General features: G+C 46.5%; 1 protein-coding gene and 1 long non-coding RNA gene across 2 annotated transcripts in view; one reads left to right on the top strand and one right to left on the bottom strand.

The window, feature by feature from the left end:
• Positions 1-27,519, bottom strand: part of XKR6 (XK related 6) — a 174,056-nt gene that overhangs the window by 9,570 nt on the left and 136,967 nt on the right. The window contains exon 2 of the mRNA XM_062638563.1: positions 11,262-11,458. Coding sequence (XP_062494547.1) covers positions 11,262-11,458 — 197 coding nt within the window. The remainder of the gene's footprint in view (positions 1-11,261; positions 11,459-27,519) is intronic.
• Positions 2,975-14,777, top strand: LOC134174007 (uncharacterized). Its single transcript, XR_009968464.1, has 2 exons — positions 2,975-3,267; positions 14,184-14,777. It is a non-coding gene; the product is annotated as an uncharacterized LOC134174007 (long non-coding RNA).

The following is a 27,519-nucleotide window of genomic DNA, read 5'->3' as shown; positions in this document are numbered from 1 at the left end:
TCTCCCCCATTTTAAAACACTCTTAATTAAGATCTTCCTTTCATCATATGCTTCAGTGTTTATCTCACCCCAAGGAATGCTGCCCTCTGGAAATGCCTCTCTGTTTCTCCATTAACAGCAGTGTGAGTGAGCAACTAAGAAGAAAAGTACCCTAGGTAGCAATGGTTTGGCATATATCAACTCCCTTTAAGAGTTCAGAGGAGAGCCCCGAGTCCCAGAAAGGTGAGGAGAGAAGAAAGGAGGGTTGGAGAAACTTTCTTCTGGCTCCAAGATGAGCAAAACAGCTAGCATAGGCTCCTGCAGAGCAGAAGTTGACAGACCCAACATAATGTGGACAAACTCAAGTGACGCAATACAATGATTTTATACCACTGAGGGCCAAGTAGGCAAAACAACTCCCCAGCACAATCCTGATGAGAGAAGGACATATTTATGTTGCATTTCCCTGAACAGCCAGACAGAGTTATCACCATCCTCAAGAAAGTGGTATCAGAAATACAATATCCCCCTCCTCAATCAATTAGAAGAGGTCTGATCTCAATGGGCATGTATGTACACAGTCCTCACAGGCATGTAAGTCATAGAATTATAGCCCATAGAATGATTCTGCCTTTAGAGTCCCTTTTGATGTTACATTAATTCTTACGACATTATTTAAGATGTGAAACTAATTATTTTGAAACATGTCTTCTATTTTGAAATAGAGCCCAAACGTTAAGAAAATGTAAAGAAAAGAAATCACTGTCCCCCTCTCACCAAAAGCAGATAGTTCCACTTCAGTGGATGCTATTTTGAGGGTGTTAATATCGAACAGTTCTTTCCTTTGTAATTTTTGGCTAGTAAACCAGAAATCTCATTAATCTTACTGAAGGTGTTTTTAGTGTCTGTGCAGGGCTGCATTTGATGGTGTTTCCAACTAGAATAGCTCCTGTTATCACTTAAATTGGGGTTCGTGTTCATGTTGTTTTCTAACGGCACACATACAGGAATGAGAGACAGTCTGGTCTAAACTTATGCAGGTATTAATCACCTGGGGTAATTCTGGGCTGGAAATGTGCTGGGAGTGCAGAAGCCTGTATTGCCTGGGCACAGTTTAGGTTGTTTGAAATAAAGCATGAGAACTTTCATATATGTCTCTTTTTGTCAAAAGCTGCATGAATTGCCACTCTGCTCAGGGCAAGATACCCTCTGAAGAGTCATCACTATAATTATAAAGACTTCTAGTTAAGCTCTTTTTAATCTCAATGCCTTTAACCACTGTTTCATCATCACACTGAAAAAGAACCCCACCTGAATCCCCAAAAGTGAACAGCCACAAACAAGAGGTTTGAAGCTCCTCGAGAGAGACCCAAGGAGATTTCACTTGAAATGGTCTATCAGGATGTCCTGACAACACCTCCAGGAAGGACAGGATTTAAATCTCTGCATGCAGAGCGAAATCCCTCTTTGCAGGCAATGTTACAGGGCAGCAGAGTCTATCACAGAAACCTCATTCAAGCTCATACAGCCAAGAGAAGTGTACAAGTCATCTCTACAGACTTCCACTGCTTTTTCTTGGTGTACTTTCTGGTTACTTTTGTGCTCATTTGCTTCTGAACTCGGTTCAGAAATCAGAGTAAGCTGTGCAGAGCCTTGAATCTACAGGGCCATCAGCATGGCCCAGAGGCATCCAGACTTTACCAAGTACCTGAGATGGAAAAAAACTCAACCTAAGCTATCTTTAAAGTTAATATGAAGATCTAAGCACCACCATTAGCATGGATCTACCATGGATCTCTAGAGACTAAAGACACACAAGTATGACTGTGCTGCTCTTGCAGACTCTTGGTTAGATGTACAGCATTGTGTGGTCACTGATTGCTGAGATCTAGGTTTTTTTCCCTCTGCTATTTAAAATAGCCTTTCCCACAGCAACATGGGAAAATACCCCAAAGATGTGATTACTTTAATTGGGAAGATTAAGATAGGAAAATGTAAGAACAGTTACTCTTGGAGGAAAAATCCTATTGCACATTCATTCAACAGCTCTTTCTTTGTGAAGGACACTTACAACACAATGTTTATTGTCCAATTCTTTGCTCAGTTACTTCAGTATATTGACTCCAGCAGAGTTGCTCCCAGTTTACATTCTGCAAAGATCAGAACAAGCCTCCTATATTGAGATTTTTCAGACCTAATGATATTTGACCTCTATTGATAGGAACATTTAGAAGAGAAATACATCTTATGATACTCCTAGAATGCACTTAAATGGGGAAAACCCCCCAACCTTGCTAAACAAGACATGGCTTGATTTAGTATAAAATCTTCCCCCACCCATTTCTGTGTTCTGAGTAGGGATAGTTGGCATCAAAAAACACAACTCCGCGAACGCATGCAATATACTTGCATTTTAACATCATACATTTGATATTTGTCACAGCATCTTTATCCTAGCATTCTGTTTTAATTTAGATGAGAACCACAACCAGAAGAATTTAAATCTGCCTAGCACAAGTTGAAAGGATGTTGTAGTCTTGCAAGTGGGACAAAAATACTCTGAAAAATAGGGGAACACATCACCACCGGGGAGGAAAGCATTATGAGTTCTGCTGTCTGATTCTGAAAGTAGCCATGAGAATCTCTTTCCTAGCACAGGTCTGGGGCAACTTTTGAACCTGGGACCCTGTGCCTAGATACCAGTAACTGAGCAAAGCCTAATTCTGTTGACTGCTATATCCATGTCATTATTCTGTCTCAGCCTTCAAAACAGGGTGTCACAATGCAGACTCCTTGCTGGGAACTGTTCTTGGCCTGTGCTGACACCTGAGCCAAGCCTGGGAATTGTTTGAGTTGGTGCTAGTTGCCATGAGCTAAAAATGTGCCAAGGACTGTGCTGATAACCGAGCCACATGGGTGACCAAGATCTGGTGGCTGTGCTCATGTTCTGATGTGTTTCAGTTTATTAGGAAAGATGAAACGCGACAGACTGGTCACCAGATTGGGGAAGCAACATCTTCTGCCAAGACTTAGTGAAGGAACTTCCTGCTATAAATACAGCTCCCACGGCCTGTTCCTTAGAGATGAGGCAACATCAAAGCAATGTTTCAAACAGTCTCTGATAGCACCAAACATGGGTCCTTCAAATCACCTCTGGTTCACAGTTTGGCCTAGACACAGAAAGTGTGCAGGCCATTAGGGAAATAACTTCATCCCAGTTCTGGAAATGCTTTTGACCTGATGGGGAAGAGGAAGGAAACCCAACTTGGTTCACACTCACTGGCAAAGGTAAGAGGTCTTCATTCAGTGTGCTTAGAGGAGATGTGTCAGCAGTACATACTTCGCTAACCTTATGGTTTATAAGTCTTTGTTATTGTGTAGGGAGCCATTGGTGGAATTGTCTCAGCATAACTGCAGGTGAGAGGACTGCTCTCCTGAAAAGAAGGAGCACCTCAGAACTTCTGGAGAGTACGCAGGGCTGGCATCATTAAAGTGAGTCTGGCAGAGCCGTTCTGTGAGGGGGAGTGACAAAGTGACAAGAACGGATGTGGTGCAGCTGGTGCTGTCTCGCTCAAGGCAGCAGGGACACTGATTTCCAAGGATAATGGCAGGAACCTGTTTCTTCCTCTGCTTCCCATGCTCTGTACGCTCTGCAAAGGTCTAAGTAATGTGAAGCAGCCCACAACTCAATGGCATGCCAATGTCCACGTTAGGTCAAGTCATGCTCATGTTGCCTTCTCTCTCCTGCGTCTTTTTGCCTTCTAGAAGTTCATGTGTGTACAAGATGGAGGTGAAACTGCCTCTTCAACAGAAGAATGAACATCACCTTTCCCAAGGACAGGCTGAGATCAAACCACACATCTATTCCCCTGCCGCAAATATCTGTTTGCATCTTAGGGTGTATCAGATGTGGGGTCCTGTGATAGGGAAAGGGCCGTGGCTGGTGGATGTCCCCCGTCAGTGTTGGTCCGTATGAAGAGGTGAAAGTGCTGAGGGCACTGAAAGCATGAGGTTGGTCAAACGCCACTTAGGACAAAAGTCATTTCAGGAGATTTCTCCTGCCTCAGTAAATCTGCTTTACCCCCAGACTCACGACTGTCACCCAAAGCTGACCATATAAAACAAGTGACAGTTTCTGAAACAAGAAAGTTTTTTCCTTCAGTACTCACTGATTTTGAGCCACTTGCTCAACCAAAACTGCTCCACCTACATCAGGGGTAGAAGCACAGAGAAGTCCCTGCCAGCACTCCCCATCATCTTCCCCATTTACTTTTGCACATCTCAGTGCCTATGTGTTCTGTGTTTACCCACAGTTAGCGTGCTCTCCTAGATGCCTGATATGAACCCCGGAGCTGCACACTAGAGCAACCTGAAGATGAAAATACTTGCATTTCCATGTGTTTTACTAGCCAGTTGCACAGTGGTGTGCAGCCACCTTCTCATATGCTCTAATCATAAATTTTCCATGAGAGGTATGTCTCCAGGAAAGTCTGCAGTATACATTTACCTGAAAAAAAGCCTTAATTTCCTGCCTGGAATCTGCTTGGCATGAACTTGCTCCCCAGGAGCCTGCAAGGTACAGATCTTTTCCAAGACCTCTTTCTCTGTGCCTCAGTTTCCCAGCTGTCCTGCAGCTCCTAGGAACAGCATGTGCTAATGCTTGTGTAGTGCTCTGATGATGTAACCCCCTCCCAGTGATTACCACAGTCTTAAAAAGCCTAAAATTGGCAGTACTGGCTACCTGCCAGTGCTGTCCCGTGAATGGTGACTCATCTCTATTGGCTGTGGCATGTCATAAGTGTGATGGTGGCACATGGTACGGAACAGAAGGTTTTTTATCAGCACCCTAAAATAACAGAGCAAGGACTATGGCAAGGTGGTGGATGGACAAGCTGCAGGTGGGGATGGGCTAAGGGCTGACGTGTCTCTTTGGGCTTGCTCCAAAGCCCATTGGAAAAAAAAAGCTGTCATTGGCTTCAAAGGCTCCTGGACCCAGTCCTTCCCCACTGTGCTGGGACAATACGGCTGATGATAGGGCAAGCTCTCCCTGTGCTGCTCAATGCCAGCACGCCTCAGGCTTGGCCTGCTCTCAGCATGCCAGAGCAAGACATCCTCATTGCCCACTGCCAACTGTGGAGATGGCTTTTTGATGCTGCTGGGAATTGGCCTGGGACCAGCGACTCGTTTCAAGCAGGGCACCAAATTGCTGTCATCTGGCTTTGGTGAGAAGGAGGGGAAGCAGGAACAGAGCCATATGCCCCAGTCTGGCAAAGCACTTGAGTCATATGAGTGGCCTCCCAGGTGAGCTGCTTATGTCTTTGGAGCTATCTGGGCATTTTGTGAGGTGCCTCCTTGGTCTGCTGATGAACATTTAAAGGGAAACTGTGGCTGAATCAGGACAAACTTTCAATGCAGAATACCCCAGTTTCTCCCTGCCAAGCCCCTTCAGCAAGCACACAAATGGTGGGATCCCTTGCCCACACGGCAATGAGCAACTGCTTTCCTGCTCATGCCTCTTCTGTCACAGGGAACCAGGGCTGGGTGATGGATGTTTCCCATTTCTTTTCCCCAAGAAATGGCATGAGAGGAAGAAAATTATGCCTTCAACCCCATGGGCAAAGTTTTAACATCTTTATTTCCTTATAATCTGTCTCACAGCCCAAGCCAAAGCCCAGAGTGTGACCGGTAGATCATACCTCCACCCTATCTCTTGTTAGGGGACTCTACAAGGCAAAAATATTTTTAGGCCTACTTTGCAGCTATCTTACTGGATCTTAGGTCAGAAAAGGAAAAGGGGTTCTGTTTCTGGAGGAAAAGGACTTTGCTTGGCCCTGCATGAATGTCTTAGCCATCCCAAACAGTCTGTAGATGACATGTTGCTCTTTTTGTACTGAGCCTTGTAGAATCTGATGCTTGTGTAGCGAGGGTAAGCCTCAGTTTAGTTCTAATGGGTAACTCTGGTTACGGGACGCTGCACAAATGGGGACAATTTTGTTCAGTAAGGTTTACAGAGATCTGAATTTGGGGTTTTGGATCCACAGTTGAGCACTGCTGGAATGTATATACTTAGATACACCCAAATTGAAAGACACCTATAGAGAACAGGCAGCAACACCCCACAGCAAACCCTATGCATACTTTTCTATCCAGCACAGCATCTCCTTCTATGGTCCTCTTTGGCTGCATAGCTACCAAGAATCAAGTATTTGTAGGGATTGTTCTCCAGCCCAGCAGCCAGTAGGCACACTCCTGCCCCATCCATATCTCATCTCCTGTCATCCAACTGTGCCCATGTCCAACTGCCCACTGGGAATGGTCCCTGGTCTGTGTATACTCCCAAGCAGTCCTTCGGGATTGTTTGGCTTAAAGTTTGCTGGTCCAAGCCAGAACCATGGCAGGCCCATGCTAACTTGGCAGCAGTGGTGATGATGCATGTCTATTGCTGATGTCATTTCTGCTGAGCTCTCTGACAGCTTAGGCCAGCATGGGGAATCTTGCACTAACTTCTAGTGTCCCTTCAAGGTTAGCAGTGCTACTTGTAGGATGAACTTTCAAATCTAACGAGTCTCTTCACCACTTTCAGTGGAGACATGGGCATTTTAGCCTCTTCAGTTACATTCAGGCCAGTGCTGATCACATTTGAAAATCATACCTCAGGCAACGAAAGGCTGAAGGCTCTTTTTCTAATGTGATTTCCCCAGTTAAGAAGTTTACTTTTATCTTTGGGGCCTGAGTGGCAAGAGGACTGAGAAAGAAGTGATCCATTCATGTGCTGTCCTTTAGATATGGCCTTGGTTTTAGATCTCAAATCATTCCTCAGCAAGTCATGGTGCCTTAAGATATTCCCTATCCTGTGAATATATCCAACAGGACATTACGGACAGTATGCATTTCACAGCATATCCATTATTCACAGCATATTACTGGTTAACTAGCACCCTGTCACTGGGGAAAATTAAGTGAGAAATGTGCCTCCATGTTAGACTTAATCATTATCACCCACACAGGAATCTTCTCACTCAGGTGCAGGAGGGCTTAACTTGAGGTTGGTTCATCCTGAACCCACTCAGCTTGATGGGGGATGCCTTGTCTGGGAAGTGAGGACAGCGGCTAACCCACCCCTGCTGCTTGTACATCAATACCCTGCAAAGACCAGTTAAGTCTTCTAAGGTAAGTGACAGGGAAAAGCATCTTAATGTGCCCCTGAAGAAAAGGACAAGACCTGATCATAAACGGCCCCCAGACATTATACAGAAAGAGGGAGGACATGATAAAAGATAGAGCTTTGCTTTGGATGGGGCAAGAAGATTTGCAGACTCCACCAGGATAACTCTGCAGCCAACACACAGCCATAGCTGAGATGTCTAAAGTCCCTTTTAGCTCCTAACTTATATGCCTCTGCTTAAAAGAGCCACCCCCATAAAAAATGAGGCTGATGTTGCTTTTTCTTAAATATACAAGCAGCTTCAGACTACCTACTGTGGGCTGACACCTCCCAGAATCCCGGAGATTTCCAAAGGACTTTGCAAAATGAAGGCTCATGCTGCAAATCTCTTTCAGATCAGCAGCAGGGTTATAGAGGAGATGGGCACAGCATCAGTGGGTACACAGGCCTTTTCGTGGGGGGGAAAACCCTGCACTGTAAACTGCAGCCTCATGGAGGCAAATTCCCAGCAAAAGCTGGGAATCCATAAGGAGCCTGTGACATGAGTGGAAGGACATTAGAGATTCTGCTAAATCTTATTAAGTCTTAAAGCAGCCACATAAAAAATTAAGTAAAAAGAAACCTCTTTAAGAGGAGATTTATGCTGAGAAACTGGAATCCCTCTCACCTCACTAACTGCCTAGAAGCTGAGTGTCTCCTTTAAGCTGGTTGTAAGCGCTCTTTTCCATTCAGTGTAAAGAAACAGGCACCTCTGTAGGATGAAGTGGGTTAAGGATAGTTTATTCTGCAAGAAGTGAGGTGGATTTACTCCTAGAAGTGATTATGAAATGAAGATCTAGGTTGCTGGGCTTTTCTTGTTGTTAATATTATGTTTCCCCCTGCAAATACACCAGGTTATTTAAATCAGGGAAAGTCCTCGGCCAGTGCCGTCCCTGAATCTGAGATGGACATCCTTGCATTCCATCCTCTCCTAAATCCTGGAGACAGTTAACGTGAGTGAGGGGCAGAGCTGCATCTTCTTCTAAGTCCCATCCCCTTCTTTTACCTAACCCTGAAAGTAGGTCTAAACACATCACCTAGGTTCTGTCTAGATTCCCTGGAGAAAGGCGCTACTGGAGGGCTAGAATCTCATCTCACTGCCTTCATTCTCTTTGGATAATAATGGTTGATCCAAGTTTTGGAGGCATCCTTCCTCCCTCACCTTCCATTGAGGAAGGTGAGGGACCCACACAGCTGTGGTTGTAGCAGATGAATAGCTCATGAAGGGCTTCCACATGCATATCCAAGAGCTGATGTTGACCCTTTTTTTTTCCATCCCAGCAGCTGCTGCATAAAGTATTTCAGCTCAGCCTCTCAGCGTGCACCTTCCAGGTCAATCTGCTCACCTGATGAAGTACAGCAAGTTCTCACTTCTTTTCTCTCTGTGCTATTTTCTGCTTTTCCCAAGTCATCAAGCAACAGCACCTAAGCTGGGATTTGGTCTGCCTTGTGCTAGGGGTATGATGGGGGAATGAATCCTGACCTTTATGAAATCCCAGGGGTACTGTCCCAAGATTTACTCAAGCTGGAACTTGACCTGAAACTCTAGCTCCAGCACTTCTGCTGCTTGTGGTGTCAGACCATGCAGGAGATGCTAACTCTAGGGTGAGCAGGGACACATTAGTGGAACTGGTCTGTTCTTTGAGCACTGAAGGAGCAATAAACACAGGTTCCACCCAACCGTTTCAAACAGGTACCACTTCAGGGTAAAATGGTTCTTACAAGGTATGGTGAGATGGTGAGGCTTTTCTTTCTTCCACCAACCCAATGGATATGGAAATGAGGAAACTATGCATTAGCCTGACTGTAATCTCTTCTACTAGCCCTTCCAGTGCTCTCTTACTCACTACAACCACAAGAGGCCTTTCTGTCACTGTGTGAACCATATGGAGTCTGGACATACCAGCACGGGCTGTGCCTGGGTTTATCAGCACAGGCTGTGCCTGGGTTTATAAGCCCTGCTGTGGGATGTTTTGCCAGTGTGCATCCTTCAACGACACAGCTGATACCATCCCTGTTTAGAGGCAGATCTGGCATCTTCCTGTGACAAGCCCATGCTCACATAGACACAATGAGCCAGGAGAGACTTGATTTGATTTTTAAACACACCGCCTTCCTAACAATATCTATCTTCCTTTGCTTTCTGCCTGCTTTAATGGAAATCTCCGGTGCTCCCTTTCATAACGGCTCCTCTCAGCATTAACTTCCTTTTATATAATTATGTACTGGCCAGGAGGAGGAGGAAGGCAGAAGCACCAAAGGAGCTCTAGGAAACCTTGTACCTGAGTCAGGAGCGCTGAGCAAGCTTTGCTGCTCGCATCCATCAGCAATGCCCGCTGCGCAGCATGCAGCCCTGAGATGCGCGACCGCATCCCTGGCACAGGCAGGGAGGGAGGAAGGGAGAGGGTGCACTGGGGATGCTGAGAGCTCGGCTGCTGGAGCGTGGCAGGCGAAGAGCCCTCCAGGGCTTGGGGAGGCAGGCGGGGACGTGCGCTGCCTTGGAAGAGAGCGCAGCCTGCTCGGTGTGGTGGAGGAACGGAGGAACTGCATAGCCGAGGAAGGGAGGGGGCTGGAAAATGATGCAGCTTGTTCAGTGGATTAGGCAGCCATGCCTGGAAGTGGCAAACTGAAAGAGCCCCAGATTTGAAAGCCTGGAGGGATTATTCGGCCGTGTGATCTGACTTGCAGCACAACAGAGGCCAGGAAACTTCACCCAGTGCTTTCTGTAATGAGTCCAACAATCTGCATAATGCCCTGGCAACCCTCTTAGGTTGAGATTTATATATTTTTAGTAGGATTAATAATATTGGAAGCAGTAAGAAAAGGGTGCTGCCAAATGTGTGTAGCTCTAGCAGTAGTTGTAGAAATGAATGTTTATCATGTCAGCACTTTGGAGGCCTGGAGAGCTTGTGGTGAGAGGTTTCAGAGGACTACTACATAAATAGGAGAAGGGAGGCCTCTATAAGCAATTGTGATGGGTATGCTTAAAGCATGGAGTAGGGGAGAGCAGTCTGACTTACTCACGCTACAGATAGCAGTGGCCTTGGTCCAACCAGCAAAATTTAACCCTGATAAAGTGCCCAGTTCCAATCCCAGATCCAAGAAACTCCTCAGGTCTGTCAGAAAGGGCATGCTACAAACAGGCTGCCTTTGGGAAACTGAGTGTCATCCCTGGTGTGTGAATTGAGCAGAGGCTGAATAAACCAGCAGCTCATCAGCTGATACCACTGTTGGTTCTTGGAAAGGACAACTCTCCCACAGGCTGGTGAACCTTAGGCAGCCAGCCCATGTGTAGGGAGGGGTTGGTTGAGCTGCTCACCCCAGGGCAGGGACAGGGGCTTATGCTTCTCCACTGGGGTGGATGCCCTGTGCTCAGGACATCACTGCAGCAAAGGACATCAGAACTGGCAAACTCTCTGTGGTTGCTTCCAAGCCTCTGTTCATCTACTTTTGTAATGATATCTGCACTACAACATGCATGTCCCTACACAACTCCCTCCACTGCCTACCCCCCCTCTTTCCTTTGACATGCAGAGAACCGTGGTACCAATGATTAAACCTTGATTCTTGGGCATTCTTCAGAAGGTCCTTCAGCATTTAGCTGTTGAAAACCCCCCTTATACTACACTTCACACCATCAGAGCATTGCACAGGCATTGAACTGTTTGTCTTCTCAACACAAATCTGCACAGTTTTATCATCCTACTTACATAAGGAGGGAAACTGAGGCAGGGAATGATTTGCCAGTACCAGGCAGCAAACGAATGGTGATACTTGCCATAACAGCAGAGACTTCCTCCCTCCTCCTAATACCACCATCATTTCTTTAGACTGGACTCGATGTGGAAGAGCTGAATCTCATCTTTTCACTGATTCTTTTTTAATCATCAGAATGAGCAGAGATTTTACCCAGCAAACAATGCAGCACACAGCTGGAATGAGATTTGTCCAAAGTGGCAGCCCCTTACACACCAGGTTGTGTAGGGTGGACAGTTAGCAAAACATCCATCGGGTGCTGAGCATGAGATCAGAGCGGGGAGGCTGGGAGGATGGGGAGGGGGATGAGGGGGCCACTTACATGGTAATGTTTCTGCACGGTTCTTTTGGATCATTATGCAGAGCTGTAGCACCAGTTGAGGGGCACTCTCGAGGAAAGTTTCCAGGAGGCGCAACATATTTACGTCTGCATATTCGTACATCATAGCCCAGTAGAAACGCCGCTGGTGTTCCTTCCGCCTCTGGCTCTGGATCCCCAGGTACATAGTTCGGATATACCTGCAGGAAACAGGAAGAAAAGCTAAGTGTGAGACTTTGGCATGCATCGATGCCTGAGGAGGATGGGGCTGTGGGCAGTTGTTTGGCTGAGGGAGGTTGTCTGGGGGAAAGGGAATCTGGGGTAGAAACAGGGGTCAATGCAGTTCTAACACTATCTCCTGCAAGATCCAAGGACCACTTTTGTATTGCAGGAGTGGGAAACCTCTGACTCGCACCACCCAAATGTGGGGGTAGGAAGTTCTCACAAAATACTTGCACAAGAAAACAACTCATGCACTTTTTAGCAAAATGAAAAGAGGAGAAGCTACTTGACAAATACAGCATCACAGAACCACAGAATCGTTAGGGTTGGAAGGGACCTCTGGAGACCATCTAGTCCAACCCTGCTGCCAAGGCAGAGCCACCTAAAGCACGTTACACAGGAACACATCCAGGCAGGGTCTGAATGTCTGAGAGAGGGAGATTCCACAACCTCCCTGGGCAGCCTGTTCACTGCTCTGCCACCCTGAACATAAAGAAGTTCTTCCTCATGTTGAGGTGAAACTCTTTGGGTTTTAGTTTATGGCCATTGGTCCTCATCCTGTCATTGAGCACCACAGAAAAGTGTCTGGCACCATCCTCAAATGGGACACCACCTTCACCTTCAGTACATGTGTGACCCACAACTGCACAAGGCCACAGCTTGCCACTGGTTAGCCATTGAGACTCTGGGCAGTGTTGGGCTAGAAAGAGATGTCTCATGCATGGACAAACATTGCTCTATCATTGCCTCTGTTTCTGTATCAGACAGATGTGCAAAGAGGCCTGCAAACCTCACCCTGGGGATGCAACGTCCCTGCAGGGAACATCTGGCCAGCCTTTGTGAATGGAGCTGATCAAGTCAGGGTAGCACAGGGTACACAGATATCACAGAATCATATGTCACAGGACTCATGGCATTTAAGAAAGGAAGCATCTCCTACGTGCTGGTATTAATGGCCTAATGTTGGATCTTATTCCTTCTCATCCTGAATGGTGGCCATAAACTTGTTTGGGATAGGAACTGTTTCACCTAACGCTGCCCCTTAAGTTGATCATCTGAGCTAGTCTGTAGATATAGAAATGTCCCCTCCCGGGACTGTTCATCTGTCCCACCTCAGATGCCAGCATGACAGTGGGATGACGTGCCTTCTGGAGGCTCTGGGAGGGGCTCACAGCACAAACTGGGGTTTTGCCAAAACGATTAGATCATTCCTTGCCACTCGGGGAGAGACTGCACAGCAAGGAAGAGCAGGAGGAAAGGATGTAAGCCTCGGCAGCCTCCGTGTCTCCAAATTACACGCAGGGACAGGGAGCCGGGAGAGCAGCAGAGGTAGGACTGCAAGCCCTGCCCTTTCTCCAGCCCCTTGTCCTTCCTGCCCGTTCGCAGTGGACAAGCACAGATGAAGTATTCCGAGCGACACAAGGACACAGTAAATGACACAGGAAAGCCACCAGATGGGGCTCGACACTCGAGTAAACGCCACGCCAGTCACACACGACACTGGTGACACTGGTGTGACACCCCCATCACAGCCCGAGGCGGGTGGGAATGGTCGTGGACCGCTGCTCTTCGATGGACATCAGTCCTCCTCCCGCCCCCCAACAGGCACAAAGCCACCGCCTGTACTTGGTCTTTCCATGAAAGACGCTGCTGCAGGATGACACAGGGATCCTGCCTTCCCTCCCTGCATGCAGGAAACTAAACGCAGTTTAGCTGCAAAGGCGATACGGGGGGTGGGAGCTGTAATGGCTCAAGGAAAAAGTAGAGAGAAGGAGCATGCAGCTGGTTTTTATAGCATCAGCAACACAACCGCCACTGAAAACCAGCGTGGTGCTGCACGTAGGATGCTGCCCATGGGCAACACAGCATCACCTCTGCCAAACTCTTTCCAGGGGTTATTCCCCAGATCTGTCCAGCAGTCCTGTGTGGCCTCCCCTTTGCAGGAACTCCCATTCCTGCTAGTACATGAAACCTAAATGCCTCTTCTGAAGGTTAAGCCACTAATTTATGGACATAGACAAGGAGAATTTATTCATTTTCACCCTGCAGCAGTCTTTTACCTGTTTGCACATAGTTACCATGTAAACCCTTCTTTATTCCAGACTAAAAAATCCCACCATTTCCTTCAGTCCTTTCTCACAGCTCACATTTTCTAGACCTTTTCTCTTCTGCATTGCTGTCCCCATCACCTGTCTCTAGGTTTTGGTTATTTTTAAGACCATCTTCACTTTTCCAAGCACTCCAGGTCGGCAGAACTGACCTGTAACAACACCACTGAGTCACTTGAAAAAGATCAAGAAGAAACTAACAGAGAGACACCACATTGTGCAGTGATTCCTCCTTGGTCTCCAGGAATTCACCACCATCCACACAGTTTCAGCATAAATGTTTTTAACTGGCCACAGTGAGAAGACATACCACCTATTCATGGGGGCAGCATGCACAAAAGGACATTAAAATGTGTTGGATTAAATATAATGGTTTAGTGTGAGGTGTCCCTGCCCATGGCAGGGGGGTTGGAACTACGTGATCTTAAGGTCCTTTCTAACCCTAACTATTCTATGATTCTATGATTCTATAATGCCCTGATCCTATCTCCCTCAATGGCCAGAACTATGGCAATGATGGTAACACCAAATTCCCTCACCTGCTGAGCCCACGGACCTTTGCAAAGTCCAACTGCATTTTTTTCCCCTTCCATAGATGGCGAAACTGAGTCATGGAGCACCAAAGAGCTCTCCAAAGTCTTCTGGCATCAGAACCCAGATCTAAACACCACAACACAAACAGGTGAGTGGAGTTTTGCTCTGCTTGCTGATGGTCCTCCATCCGGGGTCAACATACTCACTCGACACCATGAAACCAGCCCTGCTCAATCTGATCTGTGCTGGAAGATCCAGAAGGACAAATCTGTCCCTATCCAAATGCCACATGAGACTGTGGCCTCAGGGATCCCTTGGCATAATATTGGCCAGCAAAAGGTCACAGCCTCCCAAATAAGCAGTGTGTGAGCAAAAAAGCTCCAAGTACCCTTTGTAGCTAAAGGGAAAAGAATTTCTCTTTGTACTCTCTTTTCAGTCCATACAAAAATATGGCGCTCTCTCTTCAGCATCCCTTAGACCCAAATCTGAAAAAGAGAGGAAAAGGAGGACTAAAGCCCTCTTCCTCTTTGATTCCAGTCAATTGTGAATTTTCAGCAGAGGAAGTACAAGAGTTAACTGGGAAAAGCAGTATTTCTACCTGGTAGGCTTTCAACAATTAATAAACACCTGTCTAATTAATCAATATAAAATTCCACCCAGCTGTAACACTGGTGACTCTTAGCCCTATTTCCAAACACCAATGTGCAGCACTGGGGTAAGCAGTTTTATTCCAATAGATCTGTTTCTCTGTGCTACTTCATTTACTTGTTTGAGGGTCATTTCTTACCTGTACTAACACTGGTTAAGTGCATGCAAACTCTGAAGAAAAAATGAAACCAGCATCATTTCACCTGAAATTTGTTGTTCTTGAACAAGCTGGTAGCAAACAGGAGTCTATAATTAGACTTTCAAATCCATACTCAGGCCCGACCTTCAATCTTTAGCAACACGATGCCTCCTCTTATGTCAGTGAAAGCCATTCACTGCTCCGTGCTTTAGAAAATCAGGCTAATTTATTTATTTAAGAGCTTAATTTTGGATACAGGAGCCTTACTTTGGGCTTTTTATTTTTCAAATGTTGGCTATATTTATATCCGAGTGTGTGTGTGCATGTATTTTTAGTTCTAAGTCTCATCATGGCTTCAAGAGACAGAATTAATTTGGGGTTGGGAGGGGGATTCGGGGTGATTTCCTTTAAATGCACAAAGGGTTGGCTGTCTCTTCCATTCTGGCAGGGCTCCCAGAATTCCTGTTGGTATAATTACCCTCACGCTTATTTACTACGTATGTCACAGTAGCACACAAACTGCACAGGGCAAAGTCTCTGCTGTCTCTGCGCCAAAGCTGTCTCGTGCTTTTAAGGAGCCAAAGCCATCAGCTTTGGAACTGTGGTCAAACAACCCTTGAAGAGAGCCCCAGGGTGCCACCAAGATGGAGAAGAGGAGATGCTCCTACTGTAAACAAATACTCCAACAGCTTAACTTCTATGGAAAAGGATGCTTCATGTGGATGACAGAGGCTGTTTGGCTGTCTCAGCAAGGACTGTAACAGAAATGTCCAGGGATAGGATTAAAAAGTCAGAGGGTCTGGATGTATCATAGAATCATAGAATGGTCTGGGTTGGAAAGGACCTTAAGATCATCTAGTTCCAACCCCTTGCCCTGGGCAGGGACACCTCACACACAAAGCAGACCAAAGACCAGCCTTTGTCCTTGGCCAGCTGGCATGACTCGACCTCCATGTGGCTATGGCCATGCTAGTTGGCTTTGGCCAAAATTGCCACAGTCTGTGTTAACACTTTAACAGGGTGAACTATCAAAAGACTGTGCCTGTGACTTGGCACTGTTCAATTTACAGAGGTGGCTTTGAACATCACCAGCAGAAAGGGTAGGAGGATGCCTCAGGCAACAGGCTGGTTTGAAATGAAGAGGATGCTGATGTGTAAGAGGGGTGCAGGAGCACAGAAAGGCATAGAAACACAGGCCTTGGGCTATGTTTTGAGGAAGGAAGAGTCGTGATGGCCTGTCCCACACAACCACAAGCTGACCAAGGTATGGAATCTCAGACTATACCTACAATAGTCAACAAAGGACAGGGGCCTGATTGCTTTTCCTAAGACCAAAGGGCCAAGAATGACCACAGAAGTGAACTCATGTCATTCTTCAAAACCAGGTAGCTGCCTTCATACTCAGTATTGGGAATGATCCCTGGAGAGTCCTGAACCCTGCCCAGCTCAGGGAGAGTACTAGTAAGCCTTGATCAATCCAAGTGATTATACTAAATTAAGCATCATGATGAATTTACAATGCCCACAAGCAGGTCTTGAAATTGCCCAGTTTACTAGTATAGGTATATGGAAAGACAGAAGGGAATAGGATTTGAAGTACTCAGTCCCATCCCAACAATTCCATGTTGGAAAACTCTTCTTGACCAACTGCAACCAACGCTTGTTTTCAGAGCAGCATACCCTGGCTTGACAAATGGGAGAGCATGCTTGAGGAGCCAGAAAGAGACCTCTAGGGAAAGGAGGAGCTCAGAAAATTACCTCTGCTGGGTAGGCTGCAACTTACACCTGCAGCACCTTAGTAGGCTTAGTAGGACTTACTAAGACCAGGAGAGCAACAGGTACAGCACCCTTCCTAGCATCTCCTTAACTTCCTCCACTTCTCTCCAGAGAACCCTACTTTGCCATGGGACTGCAGGACCATGGTTACATCCTAGGTGTCATGGTAGCAATACACACCATATGGATAGGCACCATCTCTCTCCCCATTCCATGGCACCAGCCTTCTCCCCGATGCTCACTCCTGGAAGAAGAGGGGTGGGATGAGGCGTGTTATTCATCTGAAGGCTCACCCTCCTGCTGCCTCCTCTGCCTGCATTCCTGCTCACTCTTGCAAGAGGCCATTATCTCCATGCACCCCAGGGTGTTTACAGCCCGCTCCTTGTAAGGGAGGAAATGAGGACATGTGTGACTGCTCGGCTGGAAGGCTTGCAGCGGAGGCTGCCTGAAGGTACCCTTAAAATGAGGTTATGTAAGGCCAGATCTCAGCTGGAGCGAGCTGGCATCCACAGGGCTCTCACCGTTTACACCAGCTGCGGCTTTGGCCCGCTTTTTTAATTCTAATGAATTATTTGCATCCTAGCAGATATAAAAGGAACACACAAAGCAACAGGGGAGCGCGAAAGTAAAATGCTGTCGGTTGAAAAGAATCAAAATCAAACTTAGAGTTGCCATCACAATGAATGTGCTCAATATCAACATTTGTTAGGGATTTTTTTCTCTGTTGTAATGTTGCAAGTTAGCAATAAGGATTCACAGATGGATGATTATTGTTCCTAGTTCGAGTATCAAAGTAGCATCTATGGGGCCCCATACAGGTGTTGATATACCACAGCTTTGCCTGGCTGCTTCTATGGCATCAAATTCCTCCAGAACAAGTGGCTGCACCAAAATCACCTCTAGGGAACGGTTCCTGGCCCGGGCTCATCCTTGAAGGGTGTGCAGGACATATTGACACCTCTGCTAGTTGTGCTGGGCCAAACTCATGCTGGGAAACACTGCTAAACCAGGAAAGATCACTTGATATCTCCAAAATAAGAAAGAGCACCTTAATTCTTCTCATAGGACTAAGCAAGCAGTGTACCCTTCCTTTAATCCAGCAGTCTCAGAGTTCATCCCAACAACATCTAAAACTAAATCTCTCATCATTTTGATGGCCTTCATCAGGGCCCTGATTTTTAGTATTGGGATTTTCAGAGCTTTCCGAAATCTTGCCTTTGACATTTCTTCATATGGTTTATACCTAAGAATGAATAAAATGCAATAAAAAGTGAGTTCATCAAGTGTTTCAGTTCTTCCCCCTTGCAGTTTCTACCCTCTTCTGTCTGGTAAATATGTTTCAGTGTAAAACTACCCTTTATCTAGTTAACTGCTTCTATCGGCTCCTATCAATTAATAATCTCTGTTCCATGCCTTGTCTTGCTTATTGGAGGATAATGTCGCTGAACACAAAACAAGCTTATTCTATGCCTTAGAGACACTTATAAAGCTTAAATGCATGGCATGACATCATCCATGAGTTGTGTAAACCAGCAGGTCACAGAGGACACTGTCCTCCTTTGGACACAGTTTATTGTCATCTCGGTGCTGAACCTGGAACGCCAACATGAGACTTCTTCCACCTCCTCACTTATCACAACATCACTATGATTCAGCATCAGGCTTAGGAGTCACTTGCAGCAAGATTACACGGTGATTTCATCAAGGTGAGAAAACTGGATTAGTTGGCCTATATTAACATTTTTGAGTCAAATGGTTTACTGCATCGATCTCTTTTCATATTTTCTAGCATTCACATGTTCCTGTTGGATCATTATTTCCTTATCCTGCTTGAAAACTCCTCTGTGAGTAAGTGAGATTCTCAAAAGCAAAGATCTATTCCCTTTAGAGCCCAAAGATCAAGCCAAACTTTCTGAATACTGCCAATTCGTAGGCATGATAGCCATCACTTCAGGGAAAACACTGGTCTTTATGGAATTCAAACCCCTATTCTTTAAATGCATGTATTTGAGAGGGGATGATACTTGATCATCCATTTATATTAGAAAGTTTTGCTTTTGCAAAATACTATTTGCAACTGAAGTATGTGCTAGAAAGAATGATAGTACCAGTCTTCTGCTGCACAGGAGAAACTGTAATGATTTTCTATTCTAAGACAGTGTAAAGCTATTTTAAAGCACAGATGGCTTTACTATACACCAACCATGAAAGAGGCATCTGATTTATAAAACATACGTTGGGGAGGATCATATCATAGAGTGATAGCATAACTTAGGTTGGAAAGAATCTCTAGAGGTTTACGGACCAAGCCTCCCCTCCAAGTGGGGATAACTGAAGTCAGAGAAGGATGGTCATGACCTTATGTAGTTGAGTTTGAAAACCTCCATGAATGGACACTCCACAACTTCTCTGGGCAACCTATGCCAGCACTTAGCCATAACCATTGCAGCAATAATTTCCAGCCCAAAATCATTTTCACTATTTAAAGAAAGTCTGCAAATCAACCCCTCCTTGAAAAGGGTCAATTCCATCAAATAGTTGGAGACAATACAATCATAATGCTCTAAGATTTTTAGGATCTGATTCCTGCAGCTTTGATATCTGCAGGCTGATTTAACTTGTTGCTGATAATTCAGGGGCTCTGATACACAAAACAGGGAGCTGTGATTGATAATTTCTTAGTAATGTTCCCAGCTCCTCTGAAATGATTTCTCTGGTTGCAATACCATTCGAATGGAACATATACATATATCACCTCCTCTGAGGCATCGTTCATAGTCTGTGTTCAACTCCCTTTTACTGATGGTTTAAGCAGATATTTGGGACTACAAGACCACATGGCAGAGCTGCAGGTGTGCATTTCATCTTGCTGACAGATACCAGGGTCATCACCTCCAGCAGATGCATGGGGCAGAAAAGTGGGGCAAGGGCATCACTGTAGTTAAAGCTCTAGAGACAAAAACTGTGAGCTCAGTCTGGAGGATGTTTCTGGGATTCATCTTTGTGACTATTCTCCTTTCCTAGCTGCAGAGTAGTTTCCTCTGACTCACAGACTGAAAGATCACAACCAGAAGATGAGAAACAAATCATAAGAAAGTGCTAGCCCACATTCTGGCACTGATTTGTCAAACTTCCTCAGATCTGGCTGTTACTGAAATACCCATGCTTAGCCAGAGCCTGGCCAGCATTTCTTTATTTGCAAAACCAGTCATGAATGTGTTATTGGCATGTTCATTATAACCCTCATTTTGGAAGCATGTTTGCCCATGCAGCTTCTCCTTGCCACATCCCCATGGACTGTGGGGCTTCCATGGATATCCAGGTTGCAGAATCCCTATTTCCAGATCTTTTCCCACTACAACAGTGCAGAAGCTACCATAGTTTTGAGCCAGGCTCATAGGAATCATGTTTATGTGTTTACTTGTCAAATTACTTTGTGAGATGTAGAGACCTAAAACAGAAAAGAAAAACCCCAAAGACCTCTTCAGCACCAGGGTATGACTGCCTTTTTTTGATTTTTTTGATTTTAATGTGGGAAGCCTCTCTGTGCTGCATAAAGGAGCAGGCAGTATAGCAGGAGCTGCTGGAGAGGGTATCAAAGTGATGGGCGCAGCAGAGACATATCACAGCATCTATCACACGGTCTCACGTCCGAGCACTGAGGCAGATGCTCTTTTTTATCACAGATTCTCCCCTCCCCAAATTAGTTATGAATAGTTCAGCCCCACTCCCTTTCCTATTTTGCACATACTTACTTATACTCCGACACCTAGTGCTATCGCCTCCGGCAAAGCCTTCTGTTTTAAATCAAAGCTGTTAAATAGCTTTACACAGAAAGAAGGAAGTTGAATTCAGACTGTATTTTTGCTTGAAGTGTGTTTGAGCTAACAGGGTTTAATGTCAGGGCCCTCCATTTGGAAATAAAACTGGTCCTAGGCCTACGGGAACAGATGCCCCGAAGTCCTTGAAAGTAAGTGGGGGTCTTTCAATTGACTTGGCTCCAACCAATGGAAGTTTCTGGGCAAATTCAGAGAAATGCCTGAGGGCTCCCAAACTCCAAGGCATGATGCTATATGGACACATGGGAATAGTCACCTTGCCCTTTCTATAGGATGGGCAACATTACAGAGCACCCTGATGGTCTTTAGAAGTGATCTGGCATCACTTGGACTCAACAGAGACACAGGATATCTCAGGAGAGGGGAAGTTTGCATTGCTCTGGGAGTCCAGTCAAAGACAGTGCCACATCTTCATTTCCTCATAGCTCTCTGCAAGCCTCCAAGATCCCTCAGTGGAAGCTGCTGAGCTGCAAAGGCAAAAGCCATGCCATTTACTAGCAGTGAATCCCTTGTAAATGGAGACATAACAGGGTGGTTTTCTCTTCTAAGAGTTTTCCTCTTCCTGAGCAATTTAACAAACCAGTTTGGCCCAAAGATCTGAACAGGGACTGCAGCTTGCTTGGGGTCTAAACCCTCAAAAACTTATGAGTACCCCAGAGCCAAAGAGGAACACAGTCGGAGTTTGACCACTCACTCAGAGGGAAACATTTCCTGCTCTGACTGCTGAGGAAATGAGAGGGTCACATCTCCCACTAGGAGATCAAGGAGCTGACACAGGAACTGATTTGGATTCTAGGATGTTAATCACTGAATTTACAGTATTTACTTTCTCCATGGCCATCAAGGTCACTGATGCTGAAGCAGGACCTGAGATGACTAGACAAGACTTTTCCATACAAAGTCTCTCCTAACCCCCATGGACAGTGTCTTCGTAGAGCTGAGGAGGTGGATGTTTAACAGCATGCCAGGAAAACACCAGCCAAAGGAAGTTCAGAGGGAGAGGACCCTGCTTAGGAAAAGGGGAGCTAATTCTTGAGGACATGGCAAAACTGACAAAAAGCCCCTGCCTGCTGCAGAGCTGCCAGGGTCAGAGCTGTAGGCTTGCTGCTGGCTGCAGCATGCTTTCCCTGCTGTTTGCATCCCCTTCCTGGCACACGCTGCTGCAGACCAAAGCATTAGGGCTCCCTAGGGCCAGCAAACCCTCTGGGCAGTGCTCAGAAGCAATCAGGAACGCTGGGGTCCACCCCAGCCTTGCAAGACACCATCAGGAACCTGGGACTACACATTTAGCAGCACGCTCCCATCTCATCTGTGCCGCAGGGGTCAACGGCATCCCTGGAGCAAGGGGCCCGATGTGGTGGCTTTGCATGAGGGTTAAGACTGTCGCATTCATTTTGCCATCCGTTTGAGAAGAAGGAGCTAAAAATTGGGTGAGCGCCTGTGAAATCCTGGAAGAGCAGCCTCAGATCCCAGCTATTTTTAGTTTCACAGAAGCTGTGCATACATTAGCAAGGGCCTGCCTTCCTCTCCGGGTGCACACGGCTCTGAGAAATCTCACGGCATCCTCCCAGCCTGCCAGAAAAGAGTTTAACCCTTGTCGTCTCATCAGAGTCAGCTCCATCCAGCTGCACCTTGATGGGGACCAGAAAAGGGGGTAGAAAGGTTTTCATGGCTGTTTTGGGTCTAGACAGATGGAGAAAGAATTGAGGGGGGTCTTTGAGTCACGGTTCTTACATCATTATATCTGGTGGGAGGAGCAGGGATCTTTGGTAACCAGATGGGGACTGGAAGGAAACTCCAGCACAGAAATGGCTTCTGACTCACATCACCATCAGCTCTTGCTGGGAAACAGCCATGCTACAGGCTGAGAAGGGCAGGGAGGAGTTCAGTGTGTTTGCAGCACCAAAGAACTAATGCTTCAACTCCAATGACCTTTTGTGATGGCTGAGATCAATTCAATTCAATTCAATTCAATTCAATTCAATTCAATTCAATTCAATTCAAATCCATCCACTGGTTCACCACCAGTGCACCCACCATGAGATGCTTAATCCAAACCTGCGATCTTTTAGCCATACAATCTCCTGGGAAACAAGACCTCACCACCACACAGGCTCCTCAGGTGCTTGGTGTCACATCTCCTTCCTCCCACTGTCTGTGTTTCCCTTGTCCAGACACAACACCCAGGGAAAGCCATGCTTTAGACCCATAAAGTGCCCATAATGGGGATGAAGCCAGGAATGGGGCACGAGATGACAAGCTCACTGAAATGCACAATGCCTTTCAATACACTATTAACAAAAAATAATTGCAAAGTTTATTTCTAGGTTTCTTCCTCCAGGAAAGGACGGAAAGCAATGCCCGCATGAGGAGCATGCCGACGACCTTCGCACTTCACACCCACAGTGCGTGTCAGCTCCACTGCCCATGCACTTTAACATTTTCCAGCTCTTTAATATTTATTACCTCTGTTGCTTTGTATTACTCATCAGCTATTCCTGGCCAAAGGAAATGTACTGGCGGGTTCTGAAGCATGTATGTACTCTGCTTTTTAAGGGGGCTATAAGTACAACAGCAGTCTTGCAAACACGCACACACTGCACTGCATTTGGGCATCACAGTCTCCTGGGGCTTTTGAGGTATTTGGTACAAGAGAATCCATCCCTCCACAGTGGCTTTTCAAAGGCCACAAGGATGTAGTAAGCCATCAGGAGAGGAGATACAGCACTTTTGGAAGGTACAGGAGCCCTTACCTCAGCACGTTTGTGCTGATCCCTGCAGAAACACCCCTTTCCCCCTCAGCATGCTTAGGGAGCTCACATGAGTATCCTTCCGTGCTTTACTTGCAGTTATTTTACAAGTCTCCTCCCAGCCCTGTGATTAGTCAGAAGCCTGCCAGCAGCTTTGCCTACTTAGAACATTTATTCCAGGTGCTGGGAGCTCTGGGGCTCCCACTAAGGATATAATATAATGAGGCAAGTCAAACTACACAGGAGCCTATGGGTGGCTGCATTTGCAGCTGTTTCATTTAATAGGTACCTCCTAATTAAGACTCATTCTATATAACATGACAAGAGGACTACTTTCTAGTGGTCATGTTCAGGAGAAGAAACAGCCCAAGTACAGTATTCACTAGTATTACAGTATTTTTCCCTCTTCTTCTACTAACTTGAAAGGAGCTTTCTGCTTGGAGCTTCATAAAGGTGAAGCCACCTGACCATGTCCTCACTCCCACCACCCTTCAGGTACAGCTGAATCTTTTCATGCTGTGTAACTTTACCCAAGTGTCACAAATGCAGTCACAGGAGCTTTCTACCAGTGAACAGCATCTAGGCTGTGAGATACAGGATTCTGCAGCCCAGCCTGAGGGTTGGATGCTCATGCACACTTAGGTGCAGAAATGGAGGTAGAAAGGGACTTTTCCCAAGCTAATGAGGGAAATCAGTGTAAGGGTCAGTGGGTTTTAATTTAGGATACTATGTATGATGGATAGGATAGGATAGGATAGGATAGGATAGGATAGGATAGGATAGGATAGGATAGAACAGAATTGAAGATACCTAGTCCAACTGACAATCTGGGAGGTCCTTGTCTCCCAGCTGGATGGGCTCCTTGTCTCCTTAAGGAAGTGCAAGGTGCGTGCCTAATACAAAAGAAAAGCAAGCCTTTCATTTTCACACACACCCTTTTGACCTGCTTCTCAAAATGCTTCCCCAGCCCAACTGAATGCCTTTTGCATGCCTGATATAGCCAACGCAGCTGCCCTTCACTGCATGGAGGATGCCTGCATTAACATTGACTGTCATAAATGCTTAGACGAGATATATCCCAGAATCACCAATAAATTGCTGAATGCATTGATCTAGACATGACTCAGGAGTCACCACTGAATAATCTCTTCAGGCACCTTCCTCTGGCTGGGCCAGGGCAGAGTTTCTGCTGTCATCAGGAAAGCAGCAGAGGTCTCTTCCATCTTGCACTTCTCCAGGGGAAGGCCAGCTTAAACAACACGTGGGGGCTATTGATTTCCATAATGAATGAATGGATTTTCCCTCCTGTGCTCACACTCCCCATTCCTCCTGTGGAATAATTCAGCACTTCTGCCATTTACTGCCCAAATGCCTCTCTGAAGTGCAAACATGCAACCTCTCCCTAATGGCATTGTTCACTGTCTCCAAAGCCCTGATCTATCTCCTCTGTTTTCCCCTGCCTTCTCTGATCTCGCACACCATTACCTCCTGAGGGGAAGATTTAACCTCATGAAGTGAGGCAAGGATCCTAGGCAATGGGGAACATGGAAGTTTTTCTCCCAGGGAGAGACGCATGTGGCCAGTGGTTGTGTAAGCTCAGGCTGCGTGTCATGCTGCAGAATTGACTGGGAAAGGTGATGCAACTGCCTGTTGGGATGAGCCTGGAAGAGATTCCTGCACTCTGGGGATCTGCTCTCAAACAGGAGCAGAGCAGAGGTCGTGGTAGTTGAGGAGCTGAAGGAAATACAGCTGTGGATTCTGCAGTTATGGGTTGAAGCAAAAGCTGTGGTCAGCTGAGAGGCAAAGGGATGTATTCTTGCAGCTACAAGATGTCTCACTTCTACCCCAAAATGTCCTTTCTCCCTGCCTCCATTGGAACCACTTCCCAGTGTCTCCATAGCCTATCTGAAGTGCTACAGCTGGTCTCCTGCTTTTGAGTGCTTCATCACTCCACATTCCAGTGACCTGTCCTCCCTGCAACCCGCTGCCCTGTGGCTGTTGGCCACAACCTAGGGGAATTGCTCTGCAGCGGAGGGATGTGCCAGCTACCTGTGCACATGTTCAAAAGAGACCTTTTGCAGGCACAGTGCCCAGATGCTGCCTGACTGTCAGTCCTCCTGCCCCTACAAGTCCTCCCTCACCCTTCACAGGAGTCAAGACCTCAACCATCATGGGACACAGCATATGTTACCTCCTACATTTGCAGAGATGTTGGAGAGACCTGCTATCAGCAACCAGTTGAACAAGCTCTGTATTATGTCCTGCCCATAAACCTGAGATCGCAGAGCTCAGTGTCCTACCTGTCACCTTTGGGAGCTGGGATTTAACATAACCCTGCCATTACAAACTCTCGGTCTTACTGAAGTTGCCCTTTGCCTCCAAAGCTAAGCTGGGACTGGTTAAAAAATTGCAGCTAGCTCCAAACATCTCATCCCAGAAAGTAAATCCCTTAAATTCCGGTCTAAACTTCAGGTATGAGTCCCCTAATCAGGTAAGCTACAGGAGGCAGACACAGAAGGCCCACCCAACACCAATGACACATCTAGGCCACCAAGAGTCATAATTTCTTCTTCCATCCCCCCATGCTTCCAACACACCATCTCACACGTTGGTCCAGACCCCAACACCCAACTAGGAACAGTCCCTGTGCCCTCTCCTGCCACCCAGGGGAGTACTCAGGTGGGCTCAGACCCTTCCTGTAGGTTCAACCCCCTTCTTGTGGGTTTAAATCCCTTCTTGTGGGCTCAAATCCCTTCTTTGCTAGACATGAGGGAAGGGCCAGCAAACAGAACGGGCAAACCCGTTAACTACCCTGAGCCATCGGAAGAGACAAGCTCTTAGATTCCTGTGTTAGGGCTGCTGTGCAGGATGTGTAACACTTAAACATCTCCCGATTCACAACAGCATGTCAGGAAGATGCCCGTCTGCTGGCTTGGAGGCTGGACTGAAGAGGATAATACCAAGACTCGATTCCCTGCAGTCAGAAACGCTTCCTCTGCCACACAGGGTGGCCGGGTGCCAGCGGGCTCGGTTATGAGCATGGTTCCATGTGGACACCCTGTTGGAAAGAGGATGCTGCTGGCTTGAGTCATCTCCAGGCTATGGAGAGAACTAAGCCTCCATCTTCTACCCCCTGCCTACATGCCCTGCCTCTTGAGGTGACAGCTAAAACTGGGACACCAATCCTATGCCTTTTAAGGTAGCTTTGTGAATGAATCCCGTTCCCCTTGCTTTTCTCACACAGACTTTTTCTCTGGGCTGCAAGGAACATTTTGTGTCAAATGTTTCCCCCCTCCGATACCCCCAAGCCTCTGGGGGAGCCCTAGGTTCAGTAGTTGTTTGCTTCAGCTGTTTGCAGCTTTTTGTTGATGCTCAAACTCATGTGTCCAAAAATATTTTCTGGAGCCACAGAAGTAGACACAAATCTTCTTGAATGGGATTTCCTTTCCTACTTCAGCTGTACGAAAGGGGAAAAGCTAATTTAAACTGATTGTTGCCATCCCATCTTCTATCAGGGGAGAGTGAGAAAGATATTTCCAGAAAGCCATTCATCCCATCACAAGATAAGTGTCTGCAACACCTCCCACAGATTTCCTGTCTCCTCCCCTTGACTACAGAAGGGTCCAGACAAGTAGCTGAGATCTGATGGCTGATACCAGATGTCTCCCATCTCCTTGGCACCACTTTCCTGTCAGATGCCTCTCACCTCCTTGACATGATTTTGGTATGCCATTTTGAGGACTTCCTTGTGCTGGATGCACACACTTCCCCATGGAAAAGATTTGGGGGACATGGAGACTGCGGCAATGCCAGAGACCATGCTAACAGGTAGGAAAGGATTTTTCCTGTGGAAGTAAAGTTCACACTTAAACTGAATGCATTCCCATCTGACAGCTGGAGTAGGAGCTCCCAGAACTGGCTGGGATATTTTTATTCCAGCCATCTCTTCTCTTGGCCTTCTTTTTCTTTGTAGAGCAGATACACAGCCCTCAGAAGATGACACATGCCATGAATAGCTCTTATCTAGAATAGACCCTGTCCTGTAGTTTCCACATCCTTCCCCATGCAGAGGAGTAGTCCCGCCTTTCAGTGAAAGTCCCCATAAAGGACAATCCTGTGCATAATCAGAATCACAGGACAGTTTGTGTTAGAAGGGACCTTAAAGCTCATCCAATTCCAACCCCCTGCCATGGTCAGGGACACCTTCCACTAGACCAGGTTGCTCCAAGCCCCGTCCACCCTGGC

This window comes from Pezoporus occidentalis, unplaced genomic scaffold, assembly GCF_034315485.1.
Source record: "Pezoporus occidentalis ecotype Australia unplaced genomic scaffold, CSIRO_AGI_Poc_V1 ctg57, whole genome shotgun sequence".
NCBI lineage: Eukaryota > Metazoa > Chordata > Aves > Psittaciformes > Psittacidae > Pezoporus > Pezoporus occidentalis.
Note: the sequence above shows the minus strand (reverse complement) of the source record. Positions and strands in the feature narration are given on the sequence as shown.